The sequence below is a fragment of the Simochromis diagramma genome, unplaced genomic scaffold (assembly GCF_900408965.1).
Source record: "Simochromis diagramma unplaced genomic scaffold, fSimDia1.1 OVJJ01000646.1, whole genome shotgun sequence".
Taxonomy (NCBI): Eukaryota; Metazoa; Chordata; class Actinopteri; order Cichliformes; family Cichlidae; genus Simochromis; species Simochromis diagramma.
Window position 1 is genome coordinate 1,130,392 of NW_024387279.1, and position 20,848 is coordinate 1,151,239.

A 20,848-nucleotide genomic window follows, 5' to 3' on the forward strand; every position below is an offset into this window, starting at 1 on the left:
CGTTCTGCATTCCTCTTTGTGGATTTGGTTTAGTGAAAATTGGGTCAGAAAATTTGACCTGTTGGGTTTAACATCATGAGGTGCTCACTCTTTTAACAGCAAGGTTTATTTTAAGAGTTGATGAAACAGTTAATGACAGCGGCTTTTCTTTTCTTTTTTTTAATTCTGATTGTTTAACAGGTTTCCTAAAGTACACAAGGACCGAGAATCTTTATGTGCCAAGTTTTAGATCATTTCTTCATTTATACGATTACTTTTTTAAGTTCCAGGTAGCTACATTTACATTGAAGTGTAAAAATGAAGGCATGAGACAGAGGCCACATTTCCTTTAAACTTCAGCTAGAATCAAAACAGTGAGCTAAGAGAGGCTCAGATGCTCTGTAGAACTGAGGGAACATAGCTATATGCAATTAATCTTTCCTTTGAAATAAAAGTACAGAGTCGGTTTAAATTGGCATGAAGTGTTCTCATTAATGCAGTGAACCAGAAATAGTGACACCAAGATATCTGTCATCCTCTCTGTTCTTTAACATAACGCTGATTACTTTTAGCTTCTCTGACATTATTTTCCTTGGAATGTTGCAGAATAGTAAACCCGATTCCCTGCTGAAAATGGAGGAGGAATGCAAATTTGACAGAACACTGCTGTCAAGCAATAAAGACAGATTCAGCTTTACTATGTCTCACAGGAAACTGCTGAGGTATGTATGGAATGGCTGCGATCGCCACGTAAATGTTCGACTTCAGGTCTTTGAAGAGACGAGCACGCCAGCTTTCTCATGTGGTGTATTTTGGTGATTGTAGAGCCATGTGGCTATCAGCAGCATATCCATTAGAGCTAATTCAAGGACTTCTCGCTGCGAGCGCCTGGCTGAGCCTCGTATCACTCCCTTATTGTCCTGCGGTTTCATTTTCAGCTCCAAGACCCTGAAACCTCAGACCAACTCAAGTGTTTTTGGATCATTACAAAACCTAAAAGAGGACAAAACCAAGCCAGTGATAGACGAGTATGAGTACGTCTCAGATGAAGGCGAGCTGAAGATTGACGAATTCCCCATCAGACGGAAAAAGAACACTGTTAAGAGAGATCTTTCCTGTGAGTATTTTGGGCTTATTTGGTTCGTGTTTCAGTTTGTTTAAATTATCAAGTTAGACTGGGCAATTTTCAGAGTATCGGCTTCAATGCGTATGTATCAAAAAGTGCCAAAGATTTACTCAGCGTTAGACTTGAAGTTGATATACTCTTGATCTGGTATTTCCTGTTCTAAATTAAAAACATGTTTAGGGGCATGTTTTAGCTCTGTAAAATGATTTTTTAAGACAGATGCATTAAACAGTTTGGTTTATTTTTGTACATAAATAATGGTTAAAGCCGGGCTTTTGTTCAACCATTCTGACATTTCAGTTTTTGCTTAACATCTGGAAAAAAAAGCTTTGTTTGAGAGATTAAGAACCGTGACAACATCAGCCTACACGGCACAAAGCATCACTGCTGTTTTGATTGCTGACCTAACTGTAAAATGACTACTTTTTTAATGACATAATTATCAGATGATTGACTAAATTTTCAGTAAAATTACAAAAAAGAAAAAAGTCTCGGCAATTCAAGTCGAATTACTTGCATTTACATAATGTGTTGTTAAAGAAGAGCAAGCCCTGTTTTGTCACGAGTTAGTATAGTGGGGCAAAAAAGTATTTAGTCAGCCACCGATTGTGCAAGTTCCCCCACCTAAAATGATGACAGAGGTCAGTAATTTGCACCAGAGGTACACTTCAACTGTGAGAGACAGAATGTGAAAAAAAAATCCATGAATCCACATGGTAGGATTTTTAAAGAGTTTATTCGTAAATCAGGGTGGAAAATAAGTATTTGGTCACCTCAAACAAGGAAAATCTCTGGCTCTCACAGACCTGTAACGTCTTCTGTAAGAAGCTTTTCTGTCCCCCACTCGTTACCTGTATGAATGGCACCTGTTTGAACTCATCATCTGTATAAAAGACACCTGTCCACAGCCTCAAACAGTCAGACTCCAAACTCCGCCATGGCCAAGATCAAAGAGCTTTCGAAGGACACCAGGAAAAGTATTGTAGACCTGCACCAGACTGGGAAGAGTGAATCTACAATAGGCAAGCAGCTTGGTGTGAAAAAATCAACTGTGGGAGCAATCATCAGAAAATGGAAGACATACAAGACCACTGATAATCTCCCTCGATCTGGGGCTCCACGCAAGATCTCATCCCGTGGGGTCAAAATGATCATGAGAACGGTGAGCAAAGATCCCAGAACCACACGGGGGGACCTGGTGAATGACCTGCAGAGAGCTGGGACCAAAGTAACAAAGGTCACCATCAGTAACACACTACAACGGCAGGGAATCAAATCCCGCAGTGCCAGACGTGTTCCGCTGCTGAAGCCAGTGCATGTCCAGGCCCGTCTGAAGTTTGCCAGAGAGCACATGGATGATACAGCAGAGGATTGGGAGAATGTCATGTGGTCAGATGAAACCAAAGTAGAACGTTTTGGTATAAACTCAACTCGTCGTGTTTGGAGGAAGAAGAATACTGAGTTGCATCCCAAGAACACCATACCTACTGTGAAGCATGGGGGTGGAAACATCATGCTATGGGGCTGTTTTTCTGCCAAGGGGACAGGACGACTGATCCGTGTTAAGGACAGAATGAATGGGGCCATGTATCGTGAGATTTTGAGCCAAAACCTCCTTCCATCAGTGAGAACTTTGAAGATGAAACGAGGCTGGGTCTTCCAACATGACAATGATCCAAAACACACCGCCCGGGCAACAAAGGAGTGGCTCCGTAAGAAGCATTTGAAAGTCCTGGAGTGGCCTAGCCAGTCTCCAGACCTCAACCCCATAGAAAATCTGTGGCGGGAGTTGAAAGTCTGTGTTGCTCGGCGACAGCCCCAAAACATCACTGCTCTCGAGAAGATCTGCATGGAGGAATGGGCCAAAATACCAGCTACTGTGTGTGCAAACCTGGTAAAGACCTATAGTAAACGTTTGACCTCTGTTATTGCCAACAAAGGTTATGTTACAAAGTATTGAGTTGTATTTTTGTTATTGACCAAATACTTATTTTCCACCCTGATTTACGAATAAATTCTTTACAAATCCTACCATGTGGATTCATGGATTTTTTTTTCACATTCTGTCTCTCACAGTTGAAGTGTACCTCTGGTGCAAATTACTGACCTCTGTCATCATTTTAGGTGGGGGAACTTGCACAATCGGTGGCTGACTAAATACTTTTTTGCCCCACTGTATATACAGCTCGTTTGTGACTGTAGCTGAAGGAAATTCAGCTAAAGACGAAGTATGAATAACAAAAGTGTCCACTTTAACTCTAAAAATCTCTAACTTGTGGTAGCACGAGTTACCACAGCGTTGTTGTAAGTAGGGATGGGTATTGTTTAGGTTTTATGTTTAGCTGTTTTCCACTTTTTCTTTGGTCATTTTAGCCTTTTTGGCCAGGGTGAAGGGAGCATCTGCCATCAAACAAGAAGACAGCTGCATGTAGCTATGATGATGTTTGCTAGTTCACCTTACATGCATTAATGTAATAACGTGGTTAGCCTACTCAACGTAAATTACACACAAACAACATTAAGCTACTCACGCAGAGAAGAACGGCTGCTGCTGCATCATCATCCGTCATCATTTCTGCTACACTGGCAGGGCTAGGGGCCAGGACTCTGCTCTTCGGGTTTTTGGGGGATGTTGCTAACTCCGGGTTCGATAACAGGCACCACACCCGCAGTAGATGTGCACAGTGTGAGGTCTCGCAGCAAGCTGTCAAATACGGTGCATTTCTCGGCTTTTAACAAAATGCTATACGTCGCCAGGTGTTTCATCAGATTCGAGGTGTTACCTCCTTTGACAGTAGTCAAAGGAGCTTGCAAAGAAAAGCGTCTGGACTTCTTTAAGTTGCTTGAAGACGTTTCACCTCTCATCCGAGAAGCTTCTTCAGTTCTAAGGTCAAATGGTGGAGAGTCCCAGATATAAACCTAGTGGGAGTAACCCCCCACAGAGGGACAAAAGGACCCCCTGATGATCCTCTAATCGCCTGAGCCAAGGTGTGAAACTGGGCGTGGGTCCAAATCAGCCAGAGTTTTGGGTGTGTTCATTGTGAAACCTGGCCCCACCTTATCATGCGAATTCCTGAGGTCAGATGGCCCAGGATGTGAGTGGGCGTTAAGGCGTCTGGGAAGGGATCTCAAAACTGGATTATAGATGGCAGAGAGTTGGTGTCGTAAACCCCCGCCTCTGTTCAAAGATGGTCGCTCACAGTGGACATAGATGGCTTCTTTCACTCCTCTTTCAAACCATCTGTCCTCTCTGTCCAAAATGTGAACATTGGCATCCTCGAAAGAGTGTCCTTTATCCTTAAGATGCAGATGGACAGCTGAGTCTTGTCCTGTGGAGGTGGCTCTTCTGTGTTGTGCCATGCGCTTGTGAAGTGGCTGTTTGGTCTCTCCAATGTAGAGGTCTGAGCATTCCTCGCTGCACTGTACAACATACACCACATTGTTAAGTTTGTGTCTTGGCGTTTTGTCTTTCGGGTGAACCAGTTTCTGTCTGAGCGTGTTGCTGGGTCTGAAATGCACTGGGATGTCATGTTTGGAGAAAACTCTCCTGAGTTTCTCTGATACACCGGCTACATAGGGGATGACAATGTTGTTGCGTCTGTCCTTCTTATCCTCCCTCGCTGGTGTCTGGTCTTCTTTTCTCTGCCTCTTTGCTGACTTTAAGAATGCCCATTTAGGATAGCCGCACGTTTTGAGTGCTTCCTTTACATGTGTGTGTTTCTTTACCTACGAAGCCCTGAAGCGAGACCCCACAAGCAGCTACAAAAAGAAAGTTATAGCTTGCCTTCAAGACTTTGAAAAGGACAAAATTATTGACCGCCTTACATATCACCGCCTTTACCCAGGGGATGCCATACCCTGCATCTATGGACTTCCTAAGATCCACAAGGAAGCTGTCCCACTCAGACCCATAGTCAGTAGCATAAACTCAGCCACTTACAACATTGCTAAACACCTTGCTACCATCCTTGCGCCTCTCGTGGGGAACACCCCACACCACATCAAGAACTCCACCGACTTCACCGACAAGGTCCAGAAACTTACCCTGGATCCAGATGAAACCATGGTGTCCTTTGATGTAGTCTCTCTTTTCACTTGCATACCCACCACGGAGGCCATGGAGACTGTCAGAAAACGACTACAAGAAGACAGCTCCTTGGAGGACAGGACCAACTTCACACCCGATCAGATCTGCACACTGTTAGACCTCTGCCTCACCACTACATATTTCAAGTACAACGAAGGCTTCTACAGACAAAAACATGGCTGTGCCATGGGCTCCCCCGTGTCACCTATTGTAGCCAACCTTTACATGGAGGAAGTGGAAAGGAAGGCTCTTGGCTCTTTCAAAGGAAGCGTACCCAGCCACTGGTACAGATATGTGGACGACACCTGGGTCAAAATCAAGACACAAGAAGTGGAATCCTTCACTGCGCACATTAACGCTGTGGATAAAAACATCAAGTTCACCAGGGAAGACACAAAGGACAACTGTTTGCCGTTCCTGGACTGCGCTGTGCACATTGAAGAGAACGGCAAACTCAACATCGAAGTTTACCGGAAGCCCACACACACGGACCAGTACCTCCTCTTTGACTCCCATCACCCTTTGGAACACAAACTTGGAGTAATTAGGACCCTACACCACCGGGCAGAACATGTTCCCTCTAAGCCTGAAGGAAAAAAGAAGGAACACACACATGTAAAGGAAGCACTCAAAACGTGCGGCTATCCTAAATAGGCGTTCTTAAAGTCAGCAAAGAGGCAGAGAAAAGAAGACCAGACACCAGCGAGGGAGGATAAGAAGGACAGACGCAACAACATTGTCATCCCCTATGTAGCCGGTGTATCAGAGAAACTCAGGAGAGTTTTCTCCAAGCATGACATCCCAGTGTATTTCAGACCCAGCAACACGCTCAGACAGAAACTGGTTCACCCGAAAGACAAAATGCCAAGACACAAACTTAACAATGTGGTGTTTGCTGTACAGTGCAGCGAGGAATGCTCAGACCTCTACATTGGAGAGACCAAACAGCCACTTCACAAGCGCATGGCACAACACAGAAGAGCCACCTCCACAGGACAAGACTCAGCAGTCCATCTGCATCTTAAGGATAAAGGACACTCTTTCGAGGATGCCAATGTTCACATTTTGGACAGAGAGGACAGATGGTTTGAAAGAGGAGTGAAAGAAGCCATCTATGTCCACTGTGAGCGACCATCTTTGAACAGAGGCGGGGGTTTACGACACCAACTCTCTGCCATCTATAATCCAGTTCTGAGTTCCCTCCCCAGACGCCTTAACGCCCACTCACATCCTGGGCCATCTGACCTCAGGAATTCGCATGATAAGGTGGGGCCAGGTTTCACAATGAACTCACCCGAAACTCTGGCTGATTGGGACCCACGCCCAGTTTCACACCTTGGCTCAGGCGATTAGAGGATCATCAGGGGGTCCTTTTGTCCCTCTGTGGGGGGAAACTCCCACTAGGTTTATATCTGGGACTCTCCACCATTTGACCTTAGAACTGAAGAAGCTTCTCGGATGAGAGGTGAAACGTCTTCAAGCAACTTAAAGAAGTCCAGACGCTTTTCTTTGCAAGCTCCTTTGACTACGATGACCTGGATGACTGAGAACCTTCACAGACATACTCCTTTGACAGTATCAGCTTAAAGCACTTGTTGCAGGCTGCTGAGTTTGCATCTTTTGCTGTGAAGTACAGCCAGACTTTTGACCGCTTCGCTTTGGGCATTTTTAATCTGCTCTAAAAGAACGTACATACCTGGCCCCGCCTACTACGCTTGCAAAGGTAAAATGATTGGCTAGAATCCAAAGTGTGTGACATCTCAGGGAAATAAAGCACCGAAATGTGCGCTGCTTTTCGGTCTGGTTACTACCGTTTATGTCAGAACCGGTGCCATAATGGTACCGGATACCGGTACCCATCCCTAGTTGTTAGTCTTATTGGAAGACTAGTCTTAAAATGTTACTAATTCCGATGTTATGGTGCTGATTGTTACATTTGTTTTTCCCTAGTTTTATCAGACATCAGAGAACCTATTCAGCCAGCCAAAAAAACAAAGTTTCAACCCTCGGTGACTAAGGTATGTACGACATCACCTGTATCTGCTATTCCCAAACGTTGGAACACTGAGGCCCAGCTTGAAAATCGTCAGCCTCCCACCGTTAATGAGAAAAATAATCAATACAAAATTAGGATTTAGTGCTTAAATTTTTGTTTAGGTTGATTCTCATAAACAGTTGTCCTTTTGCAAACTGCAGTAAGATGTAAGCTCCAGTTCTGCGCCTTTGTTTTATTATATATGATGACATTTTACACTAAGCTTTAACATATGAACATCAGTATTTATGAGACATTCAAACAGAATGACAAAATGTAAAAATGTATATTTTATACTTGTTTATTATTTGTAAAATAACTTTCACTGCCCACCTACAGTAAGTTCAAGGCCTGCTATGTGCTGATGAAGCATACTAATAATTCCAAAAAATAATACACACGACCTGTGTGGTGGAATCACTTTGGACAGACGCACACACTCGATAAATGTAAAGTTTTTGCACTTAACAGAGAATTTAATGTTTTGGCGTTTTATCCATAAAACTTAAGCAGTTATGACGCTAATGTGATACATAAACAGACTGTGAAAAAATTCTGCAGTGCTCCTTTAACTCAGAGGCGGAGACTTCCTGTGCTGTGGAGCCACACACACTGATGAGAGAAAGAGCTGTGGCATGAATGGAGGAAGAGGAAGAAAAAGCCTAGACCAAGTTTACTAATGAGAGGTCACTAGAAACCATATCACAGCCTTGATCTGCAGTTTCCCCGGATATTTCAAATTCTGTGTTGTTGTGATGCCATGCCACTCATTTAAATACATATTAAAATGAAAGATTATAAATAGATGTTAAAACTGAATTTTGTCTTTTTAATGAAAAAATTATATTTTTGAATTTAACAACATGTTTCAAAGAAGCTGGGACGAGAAAACAGAAGACTGAAAAAAGGACAAAGAACATTTTAGCTCTAATGTGATTAATTAGGAACATTTTTATTTAATCACACTGGATATAGGTAAATATAATGACTCCATATTGTAGTGGTTCATACAACATGTGACACGACACCATCCACTGGGAGCATTTGGTATAAAAACCTGTTAAATGAAACGTGTGTATACTATTCCTGCTGTGACAGAGCCGTGCAAAGAAAGTAGCTTAAACATTTCTGGTAAAATAGAAGATATGAAGAGGTTCATCACGATGAGGAGGACATTTGATTTAAGGCTTCTTTTTGTGGTTCATGCAATTAATTATTGATTAAGAGAATATAAAATAATCTATGTAGCAAAGGGACAAGACTGAAAACCAGTGTTAGATTATCACTATCTGAAAGCCCTCAGCCAGCAAGGCTTTAAGAAGAAGTTTAAAGACCCCCACACAAAGAAGAAACCAGAAACTCTGCCTTCTTTTCTGCGTCTGAGCTCCAAAAGACTAAAGTGGAAAGTGTTGCTCATGCTGCCTTCTGATGGCATGAGAAGCATGAGTGCACCTGTGAAGGCACCATTAATACTAAATGATATGTTCAGGTTTAATAAAAACACATGCTGCCATTTAGGCAACAAAATATTCAGCCGAGGCCTTACATGTTTTAGCAAGACAGTATCAAACTGCTTGCTATACACACTCCAATAGAACAGAACCACAGAAGAAGAGCCCTGATGCTAAAGTGGCTGGGTGACAGTCCACATGTGTCCCCCACTAACTATTGGCATTTCATGAAATGATGTCAAAAGATAATTTAACACTAAAGCAGCTGGTGTCGTCCTAAATCTCTGTAGTGTTGTACAAAGAAAGTTGAAATTTAAAAAAATGCCCCATCACAACTAAAAAAGCACGGCGGCATTAAAATAGAGCTGTTAGATAAACTGTCACTATTAACATTAAAATGTGTTTTTTTTATTCACAAATCTATTCTTCGAAACGAGGTTGTAGTTCCATACTGGATCAGCAGATGGAAAAAGTGGGCAAATATCCCAGGGGTCCAGTCCTGAGGGGCTGCAAGTGCCCTACATTTGCTTAGAGTGTCTTTGTGTGGGGTAAGGTTAGTAAATGAGAATGTAGTCGACAGCAGAAGAATCAAATATCAATATTGCCTGTTTTTGCATCGTTCTAAAAACATTTATGTTAAAGTGAATAACTAAAAAGGGGGCTGACGGGGGCAGACGGCTCATTTGTGCCCTGGGGCCTCCTACTGAGACTTTCTGGCGGCAGTCCTATGATAAACAGTGAGACTGCAGTAAAGAAGCCATTACAGGAAAAGCGAACATGGATTTTCCTTTTTTTGCCAGAAAAGAAAAGAAACTTGAAGTCTCTCTCATATCTCTTTCCTGTACGTTCACTTCCTTCAACACCAGAGCACAGACTCCTCAGATGAAGAGACGCTGCACATAGACACGGAGGCCAAGCCTGAGGTCAAAAGTCGCAATTCCAAGGTGAAGAAAAAGAGCGGCAGCGCCGCAGGAATTCTGGACCTGCTGCAGGCCAGCAAGCAAGTGGGTGGCATCGACTACGGCACCAACAGGTAGACTAACCTAACCCCCATGTCAATTTTCTGCTGCATTCCCATCAACACCAGCAGAACTTGGACTTCTAAACTCATTTGAGTTAGAGTACATGTGCAGCATTAATCTCTAAATGGCTCCCGCTGGACCCCCTTTTCCTTCAGTAAATGAATTTTAGCTCTTCTTAATGGACCGAGGCACTGACAAACAAATGGCCTACTCAGCGGCGACGTAATTGGATGAAAAAGCTGAATTTTACAGCTTCGCTCAGAGCTGAAAAATCAGCTAGCGGCTGGAGCAACAGTTTACACCGATTCTGTCAGCAGTTTGTGTTAAGTCAGTGTTTGTTTCATCCCGTGTTAATCTATCAAACGCTGCGTGGCTCCAGGCTCTTCCCTTTGCCTTTTGCTGTTTGCGAGCTCTTGATGGTCTATTTCCACCACACTGAAAGCTACAAATGAGCAATGAAAGAAAGAAAGAAAACATTGATGAAATATGTTAATTTCTCACATCGTTGGTGCTTTGAAGAGGGGCTGAAGCTTCATTATAGCGGTGTGTGATAGTCGCTTTGTTTCTTGTGGCAGCTCAGCAGGTGATAGCTTAATGGGTGTGTGGATTCATTTTGGGAGCGATGTCTTAAAGAGGGTATTTGTTTTTGACAGTTTTCCTGCCTCTTTGTTCCACTGAGGCACAGTTTGTAATCTAGCTTACACCGAGATCTGGTTCAGAGCCTTCTTCAGTTCTTTCTTTCTTTCTTTGACCTCTGCCAGCGTGTTGACCACCATGTAATGGCTGTGTTGTTGTGTATTTCTTATTGACATACTTACAGTCAGCCACCTGCATCTCCCAGCACACAGGAGGCCATTCAGGGCATGCTGTCCATGGCCAACCTGTCGTCTTCAGAGAGCTTGCAGCAGCCGTGGAGCAACAGCCAGGCCAAAAACAACGGCCAGTCGAAGAACAACTCGCACAGCTCGCAGGCCGGCAAGAAGGCCGGCAGAGGAGGAGGCGGAAACAACAGCAAGCGGTCGACTAAACGTCTCCCAAAGAAACCCAGGAAGAGCAGCAGTATTGAGAGTCTAGATTATGACGACGACCAAGATCACATGGATGCGTGTTTCAAGGACTCGGATTACGGTAAGCGACAAATGCCAACTTGTTGTTGTTTCCTTATTTTCCTGTCATCGTGGGCAGGGTGGGGTGACGGCGGTAACGAGTGTCATTTTTCCATGATACTGGTGCTGGTCAAGTTCCAAAGCATTCCCTGTTTTGCCCTATTGTACCCAGGATGTGTTTTTTTCAGCTACAGTGTACTTTATGAATTTATAAGTCACACCTACCTATTGTCTGGGCAGAACCACAGGAAACCCAAAGAAAATGCTGAAAATGAGACAAAAACACAAACCGAAAAGTGTTTTTGTGAGTGTGTTTTTGGATGGCTGTCTTTCTAAGCTTAGACCATCAGAGTGATGAAACTAGGTAAACATTTCATATGCTGGAGTCTTGGGATTGCATTAACCTCAAAAATGTCTCCAAAAAAACATGCATGTTTATGTGTGCTCCTCCCCCTACACACAGAGTGGAGCAGGAAGCCGTCACTCTAACAGAAAACACCTTTTAACCAAAATATTAAAACAGCTCATCCAAACAACCTCTCACTCAGCGCTACACCCGATTACACCCACCAGCTTTGAAGGGCGTAGGATGAATGACTTTGGAGAGCAGACGTAAAGAGATTTCTCTAATTAGAAGTGGGATAACTTTAATCATGGTAAAACATTCTTGTAATCAGGATCAGGAATGGGAATGTGTATCAGGATGTTGTCATTGCGTCTGTTAGCTTCAAAGAGATGGTTTGCAAAATGTAAACAAATACACGCTTTAAAAACGAGCTTCATGAAGGTTTGTACTGGAACTGTTCTGTTGTTCACCTTCATATTAATGCACCAATAATTGTCTTTAAGCATTACATGAAAAGTAGCTCCACACAAGAGACTGAAAATTGCTTTGAACTGAATAACTGTTTGGCTAAGTGGAAAAACAGATATTCAGACATAATCAGACTTTAGTTTTGATACAAAGGATTTAGAATCAGAAGATCCTAAAAGTAACTAAAGGCACTAAAGGTGACTGTGTTCACAGACAGTAACCTGTGCAATTGTTTCAGTGAGAGAATCACATCCATGTTTACTGCAGAGCTCCCCGCGAGCCTGAAGATCACAGATATCAGCACTGATTTCTTCACATTATCCGACTCTTCTGATGACGCACGATGCCATCGTCAAAGGCTTTGCATTCAGGAACATTATTCTGAAATTGTTCAGCTATTTGAAGATGCATTTTTTGCCCTTTTTTACTATTAAGGAGCTCTGCCTCTACAAGGTGCTCTTTGTTAGACCCAATCTGCCAATTTTAGGACGTGTCCGTGGCATCAAAACCAGTCGAACAGTTTTAAGAGTGCAATCCTCAATCATTTTGAATCATATTTTGTAGGATTTGTTGGAAAAACTAAAAATGAAAAGACTCCCTCACTGAGATTTCTCACGTTTTGCTGTTTCTAAATGCATAAATCTAAAACACAGTAGTTGCAATGTCTTTATATTTTATCATTTATATTTATTTGGGTCTTAAAGGACCTTAAAACACATTTTTGTTACATTATTATTTTTATATATTTTTTTAAATTGCAGTACTTTTAGTGGTTCACTATTATTTTATTGCGCTTTTTTGTTTCGTTTTGTTTTCTACATCAATAAAGTTGAATGTGCAGGAGGGCTGATTTATTCAAAAACTAAAAACAGTGCAGATGATCGGAGCTCTGTGAGTTCAATCTGGTGTCATTTTTCAAGCGCATGAATGAGAAAATAATGTATCTGCCATGTCTGATCCTCACTACTGCTAACAGGTGCTTTAAAAACAAATTGGCCCCTTATGTATCTGCTTGTGGAGCTTAATTTCTCAATTTGGCCTGGAGCTTTTCATTACGTGTACGTGACACGGGCTTATGTTTACTTTTCGTGCGTCTCTTTGGGGTTTTTTTGCTCCAGTTTATCTTTTTTTCCTGCAAAATGCTTTCCCTGTGAAGCCCATCCAAACACAGCTGTTTGGAGCCTCCTAGCTTGTTAATAAGCGATTAACACGCGTTCCAAACGGTTATTTTACAAGCTTTTTGAACTTCTAATTGGTCCAATTAGTTGTTCTTAGCACGAACATTCTCGCTCTGAAATCCCGAAGCTTCTCCCGCAGACTGGCACTCTGCTCTGCTTTTATAAACAGGTCATTTTTTATCTTGATCATCCAATTATCAGATATTAAAAGGTCTAGATTGGAATGGCTACACTGTGAACCGACAGTCAACAGCTGCTTTGCAGCTGCACCGCATGCTGCCACCTCCTCCGTTTTACAGAAAACTGAAGTAATTGCAGCTTTTCTTTGCAACTTCTCAGCAATGAGCTAACATGCATGACATGTGAGTAATCTGTTCCACGTTTCGATTTTAGTTTACCCCTCGCTGGAGTCCGAAGAGGATAATCCTGTGTTCAAATCGAGATCAAAGAAACGGAAAAGCAGCGACGACACTCCGTACAGCCCCACAGGTGAACACTGGCATTGTTTAAGAAGCATCTTGGCTTCAGAGTTTTATGAACGAAATATGTTCTAAACCCCAATATGGATGTCCTGGCAGCCCGCGTAGGACCATCAGTTCCCCGACACGAGCGGCCAGCCAGAGATGGAGCCCGGGTGGCGTCCATAGAAACAGGCCTGGCTGCGGCTGCAGCAAAGCTTTCCCACCAGGTAAATTACTTACACTGTATTCTTACACAACTGTAGATATTTCTGATCATTTTGCTCAAACAAAAAATGATGTGTCAAAAGGAGGAACAACAAAAAACCAAGAAGAAGAAGAAAAGCACCAAAAAGAAGGCGCTAGTAATAGAGGAGCCCCCGAAAATCTCTCAGGACAGTAGCTCGCCGGAGCACAATCTGGACTCCCAGGACGGCAGCCTGACAGACCACGAGTTCAACACTGGAACGGTCAAGTCACCGGGAGGGCCGCAGCCCATGGCACCGGGGGTCTTCCTCAGCCAGAGACGGCCGTCCATGTCCTCTCCCAACAGCACCAACTCCACAAGCACCAACAGCAGTGGCATGGCAAAGGGTGACCGTGTGGGCTCAGCAGACGCCAAAGGTGAGCATGTGTACAGAGTGTGGAGTGTGCAGAAGAAAATACACAACGGATGGTCCCGTCATCCTCAGAGCAACTGTCACTGGTTGTTGGTCCTGCAGAAACAGACAGAACTTTGTGCCTCACAGTGATGACTTCTAAATATATTTCCCTTTAAACCATTGCAGTGTATGTTATGAGCGATTTAACGCCAGTGTAACAGTGTGTTTCCGAGAGAGGAAAAAAGGAAAAGCATAATAGGTCCCCTTTAAGCACAGGCACGGCTATTTGTTCGTTAGAAAATTTCAAATGCTGCGTGTAACGTCTTTAAAGCTTTAGTAATCTGTGGGATTAAGATTTCACTTCCCGTGAATAAATTTGAATCACTCGCCTTCTTTACACAGAGATTCTTGTAGCAGCTTTTCAGTAATGGAGCAGTAATGAATGAATATCTAATGGCTTTTAAATTGAGCAGTTTTTCAGGGAAATGAATGTTTTCCATCTTGCCAAATGAAAGTTCTTTCCAGGATTTTTTTTTTCTTTTACAATTTCTAAAGCTTCATCCGGACTAGTAATCAATAATAATTAGCAAATAACAGTTTGGTTTGGCGGCTGCTGCTCTTTGAGCATGCAAAATGCAACCTATTGTAATGAGAGACAGTTGTGTGAACTGTTGTGAACTGCCAATGATGGATACTTAGTGGGAGTGACTCCCTCCTCCAGGAAATGCGTCTCACTTAAAGGTTTTCTAGGGATCCTTTTAGGTTGCTTCTCGTTAATGCATTGCTTTTTAATTTACATTTGCATGTGGTTCTTCCCGCCAGTATTGAAATGACATTTAGACATGTTATTTAACAGAATTTTAAACGATCTGTCTTGTTCCCCTCTGCTGGCCACAACACAACATGCTATAATTTGGCATTAACTTTTAAAAGTGCCCATTTTGTCAGAATAGCAGGCGCACTGGCATTAACTAAAATTAGCCAGAAGAAAGATGCCAAAGCACAAACAGTCCCACTGCTGCAAATCCCACTTGTTGTTTACTGTAGTTATCCCCTCGTGGCCCATTCAGCCAAGTTTGGCTTGATTAGACAAACACTTAACGCAGCAGCGAGCTGCATGATCTGAGTTTGCATGCTGCCTAATGTTACTAGCAAAGTAGTAATATTACAAATGCAAATGCTTATATAGCACTTTTCTACCTGAGCACTCAGTAAAACTAGTCTCATTCATGCAGGCACTGTGTGCTACGCTTTGTGTCTAACAAGCATCAGAGAACAGCTTGGGGTCAGTATGTTGTCAAGTATAGTTGGTATGTAGACTGCAGCACCCAGAGGTAAAGTCAACGATGACCTCTTTACCTCCTGAGCTACAGCCACTCCTGTGTGTTTAACGGTTATAATGTTTAATATAAACGTTGGCGCTGGCACGGCTGGCAGCCTTAACCCAATTTTCCTCGGGATGAATAAAGTATGATCAATCAATCAATAATACAAACATGACATTAGTGATTGACTCCATTACTAACCCACATGTGGTCTTTTGCTGCTGTAACCATCTGTTTCAAGGTTTGACATGGCGTGGGTTCAGAGATGCTCTTCTGCTTGCCTTTCCTGTAGTGAGGGGTTATTTGAGTTGCTGCTGCTGTCCTGTCCGCTCAGAGCAGTCTGGCCATTCTGACCTCTGCCCTTAACAAGGCATTATTATCAGTGTAATTGTAGGGTCTTTACCGTCAAATATAAAGCGTCTGGAAGCGATTGTGGTTGTGATCTGGCGCTATTTAAATAAGATTGAACTGAATTGCATTTTCACCCAGAGAACTGCCACCAACTGGATAGTTTCTCTGTTTGAGCGTGTTAGTGAGCCATTCTGTGTTAGTGATGGTTGTATGCTTGTGAGGGGAAATCCCAGTAGGTCAGCAGTTTCTCAGACCAGTCCATTCAGAGGCACTTAAATCACCTTTCTTTCCCCTTTCTATTTGGACTGAACTTCAAAAGGTCATGTGGTGACATGTGACTGTGTAATTAGATATTTGTCTTTCGTAGCTGGACCGGACATTCCTAACAAAGTATGCGGTGAGCGTAAGTCTTTCCACTGTCTGTTGGACACAAGCAAAAGTCTGGAACAACATGTTCAGACAGTGTTGATGAAAAATCACTATCTTCCTGTTAAAATGGGAGTTTTTCCTTCCCACTGTCGCCAAAGTGCTTGCTCATAGGGGGTCATATGATTGTTGTATGTATTGTTGTAGGGTCTACCTTACAATATAAAGCGCCTGAGGTGCTGTTGTTGCCCTGTGGGGCTCCTGTTGGGTATGAGTATGTTAAACATGTTTTTGCTATTAGGCCAATGAACATGTTCCAGCATAAAGGCCACTAAGCTAGCAAATATTGGTGCGAACATGTCAGGATGTATTACTTTGTTACATTTTTGGAAACAAGATGTTGTAAGCTGGCTCGGCATCTTACCTCTTGTCTTTTCTTGTCTTTCCTGCAGCTAAGCGGCTAAAGAAAGGCATGGCAACAGCCAAACAGAGACTTGGAAAGATTTTAAAGATCCATCGAAATGGAAAGCTCCTTCTGTAGCATGCAGCGGACTGTCGTAGGACTGGGAATTCACAAGCTGGGTCCCATCCCAACCTCACCCCCCCGTTCACCGATTAAAGCCAACGACGTGGAAAAGAGATAAAAGACTGAAACGAGATGGGAGAAGAAGAAAATCATGCATTTTTGAATTTCTAAGAAGAACATCAGTCAAATAGGTTTTTGCCTCTACTTATACTTTATAACTTTCAGATATTAAAAGTGTACAGAACCTACTATAAATATTTTTTAAGAGAACATGTCTCATTTTACTACAGCTGTGAGTTTATCAGGGGTTGCTAAAACATGAAGTAGAATTACATTGCAGTCATTCCAAGATTTGTGAAAGTATCCCTTGCATGTATTCAGTTGCATGTGCGCTTGGGTCAGGGGTTTTTTTTGTTTGTTTGTTGGTTTGTTTGTTTTTGAGGGTGGGGGTTATTTCCTACTAAATGGATGCGGCTTATCATTGCCACGCTCGATTGAACTGGGAAAATTCACCTCCTCCTTTCCCAACGTCCTCGTGTTTGATCAGAATCGATTAGCGCGCGTGCGTCTCTGTCGGCGGGAACCTTTGTTCGTTTGTGCCGAGCCGTGGATCGCAAATGAGGAGCGACTATAAAGCACAAAAAGCGAATCGCGGGCAGCGCCGTCCAGATGTTTGTCAAAGCGAACGCAGTCAGACGGAGGAGGACCGGCCATAGGATTACTGACACTACACGGCGCTGATGATAAGCCTCATCCACGTCACGTCTGCGGTTACATGGGGATACTTTCTCTCTTCTTTTGCTTTCCCAGGCAGCACCGACAACATAGGCGCATCTCTGCATTTTTATAGCTTCACACATCACAGTATATAGAATGTAGCTTGTACATAGCCTTTTAAATTACTACTTTTTGTATCCTTTCCCCTTAAGGCTTCATTCAGCATTTTTACCGGTTTTGCTAATAAGAATAAATGAATAAAAGTATATATATGGATATACACTATAGTCCTAATTTTTATTTGTATTTTTTTTTAATAACAGAGGTTCACTTTTATTATTATTAGTATTATGTTGTCATTAGACGTAAAGGTGTTGCCTGGAAAACAATCGAAGACACGATACATTTTATTGTCATATGGCCTTACATACACAAAGCTAATTGTATTGTGATTCTGTCTGAACGAGAGACGAAGCTTTGAGGGAAAATTACATAAAAGGATTAAAAAAAGCAACACTTAAAGTTTCTATGACCAGCCTCTTGTTCGAGTTCTAGTATCCTGAAGGGTTTTGGAGTTATTTTACTAGCACCTTGTGAAGTGTTTATGTGTCAGTGATGTAATTTATTAATGTTTGTAGCTTTTTTATACTTGTACAATTCTAAAGAGTTTTTGTTTTCTTTTGGTTTTGAATATTTCATCAAGTTGTGAATTTACCCTTTACTTTTTGTTGCTTTCTTTTTTAGGCGTTTGTGTATTTGGGGGGCGCCACGGACATTTGACACACTAGAACCCACGTTGGCAAACTTTTTTATCTGCACCCTGTCTCCAACCATTTCCAATGTGACATGATTATCATTACTATTGTTGATATTATGGTTCGAAGCAGCCGCGTCCACACCTCCATCACACCTTGGGTTGTGTTTTTTTTCCACGTTATTTTGGTCAGGACATTTTCGACATGGTCTCAGTGCGCTCTGCTTTCGTCTCCGAAACGCTCTGATCAAACACTCTTTTCAGGTTTTTATTTTGTACAATACGTGTGTTGCTTTGTTGTGGTTTATTTTTGTATGTCCGACCTATTAAATGCATCCACTGTGCCAGGACAGTGAATGATACCTGTTGTAGCTGTCTTCCCTTACTGTTCTTCACAGTACTACCAAGTATTTACAATCCTTTTTGACCTGAAATATATTTTTCTGTATTTAGACGATTCTGTTGGAGATCATAGCTCACTTTTCTAAGACATGGAGAAATGGCAAATTCAACTCTGAGGAACAAACATATTGTTGTTGAATGATATGATTGTCCGCCTTGTTTACTTTTGCAATACAGTTACTGTGGAAAACCTACTTTGTAATGTGTTCCTGTCCCACCTGCGTTGTGACAGTTTGTGTGGTGAACACTAAACATGGTTTCTCTTTGCTTTCCTGCTTGACACTGTCCTGCTTAAAAGTCAAATCCAGCACTACGCACATCATCGGGCTCTTGGACTCCTCCCACAGCTCTAGCCGAGTCATTAATTAAAACCAGGCCAAAGTCAACACCATTAAAACTGTATTAACTTAAAAAGCGCTCCAAAGCAGTCCGACTTTTTTCACAGCAGGTGTGGCTGCGGTTAAATGTCCTGTGCGCAAGAAGTGAAGACGCAGAATGTGCTCAGTGAAGAGAGCTACATCAAACCTTTACTGCCTCGCGACGTTTGACGTTGTTCTTAAATCTGCAGTCAGACAGTCAAGAGTGGAGCAACAGCGAGTCTGTGCCACTAGATGGAGTCAAAAAATGTGTCTATGGAGAGGAAGCTTTCAAGTCCAGCACATGGAGAAATACAAGAAATAGGTGCCGATTTTTAGCAGCAGAGAGGATGTTAGTAATAATGGCTACGTTAATTACTCTTCAGAGTAGAGGTGCATTGACATTAAGCTTAATAAATATATATATATATATATATATATATATATATATATATATATATATATATATATATATATATGATAATGAGTGTAATTATGTAATTTTTTAAAAATATGTTTTTGTATTTTCCAAATTATAGAATATATATACAATTTTAAAAAAGGTCTAGATAATTCATAATGATAGGATTATTGATGCAATAATACTATTGTAGAATTAAAGAAATCTGAAAATCTTTATATATATATTTATTTATTTACACTTACGTATTTATTTATACAAAGATCATACATCATATATATATATGATGTATGATGCTTGTTTCTTGAGGATGAGGATTTAAAGGTGAACTTACTGATGTCTGTGCCACATCTGAAAGTAACTGTAGACTTTTATGATTCATTGTTTTGAGATTTACAGCTTAATGTTTTTTTTTTTATTTGTTTGTTTTATTTTCAGTTTTCTGCTTGATTAAAAAAATACTTAGTTACAGTTTGTGTTGTAACTAAAAAAAATAAAACTGTGGCTTTGCCTTCTGGAAGAAAACCCTGAAGAAAACCATGTCCTACATATGATATTTCCCCCACAGATGTGAACAAACACTAATAGTTAAGTTGTAGTGAAGCCCTGAAACAACAATGATTATTCGTGTGTAGGGCAGTAAAATGACTGGAAATGCTATCAGTTATTCTGTTATTTTATTTTAATGGAAAATCTTAAAACGTTGTATTGTTAAACTACAACTTAAAAGTAAGTAGAATTCTTAAACTGAGTAAAGGTCAGTAAAAATACTAGAAAAATATTGGCTGTTAGCTGATGTGATCACTGTGGACTTTGGCCTGGTTTTGTTTTAAGAATAAATTTGCACTGTTAAACAGAAAAGTAACTAAAACAGTCAAGTACATGTAGTGGAGTAAAATTACTGATGGAGAAATGAAGGATTCAAATAAAAACACAGCAGTGATAATTGGCAGATGACAGGATGTGCTTCATCTGAAGGCTTCACCATTCAAGTTAAACATTTTTCATTTCATTTCACATTTCGCTGACAGTGGAGTTTTGTTTTTGCTGCTGTACAGTTTTTACATTTTCTCATTTTTTAACAATGTGTTGAAAACATTTGCTGACAGCACCAGATCCTTTCTTTGGATTCTCACCGTAAACATTCTGCACCAAACTTCATATTAACCAAATTTTTCTCACCGAGAAGGAAAGAAAGCCGATCTCAAAGAGAAGGAGCGACTTAACCATGAATGAAGGCATCATAAGAAAATTAATCAGCACATTTAAAACAAGCGTCTCCAACAAAAATAAGTCAATGGACTCTTCATTTGCGTAATTACACACTGATTGCAGTAATAGGAAAGTTGGGCCCTCGTACGTTGTGTCGCTCCTTTCCTGCCGTTTTAAGCCTGGACTAATAGCACATCTGGACACAATTGATTTAATCAAAATTAAACCTTCATGGGAATCTGCATTTCCCCACACTGGTGTTTTATTGAATTTGTCCATTAGATTTGTGTGTGTGTGTGTGTGTGTGTGTGTGTGTGTGTGTGTGTGTGTGTGTGTGTGTGTGTGTGTGAGAGAGAGAGAGAGAGAGAAGGAGATCTGTGGGTGTAGCGAAGCAAGGCGGCTGTTAAAGGTCGTGACCCCGTTTCCACCCTGGTTAGCATCAAAGTGAGTTGTTATTGTTAGCTAATTGTTAACACAAAAATGCCAAAGTGCTCTGACAAATGAAAGCATCTCATGCACAGTTTGTCCTCTCAGGATCTTTTTCGCACACGGGAGGAAAA

General features: G+C 41.6%; 1 protein-coding gene across 3 annotated transcripts in view; it reads left to right on the forward strand.

The window, feature by feature from the left end:
• phf2 (PHD finger protein 2) overlaps positions 1-18,493 on the forward strand; it is a 42,163-nt gene extending 23,670 nt beyond the window's left edge. For 2 of the 3 annotated variants that reach the window (XM_040003191.1, XM_040003193.1), the window contains exons 14-22: positions 586-701; positions 918-1,096; positions 7,143-7,210; positions 9,545-9,711; positions 10,521-10,828; positions 13,192-13,287; positions 13,377-13,486; positions 13,568-13,880; positions 16,353-18,493. In XM_040003191.1, coding sequence (XP_039859125.1) covers positions 586-701; positions 918-1,096; positions 7,143-7,210; positions 9,545-9,711; positions 10,521-10,828; positions 13,192-13,287; positions 13,377-13,486; positions 13,568-13,880; positions 16,353-16,441 — 1,446 coding nt within the window. In that variant the 3' untranslated portion in view covers positions 16,442-18,493. The remainder of the gene's footprint in view (positions 1-585; positions 702-917; positions 1,097-7,142; positions 7,211-9,544; positions 9,712-10,520; positions 10,829-13,191; positions 13,288-13,376; positions 13,487-13,567; positions 13,881-16,352) is intronic. The other variant, XM_040003192.1, reaches the window with a different exon arrangement.
• Positions 18,494-20,848: the final 2,355 nt, after the last annotated feature.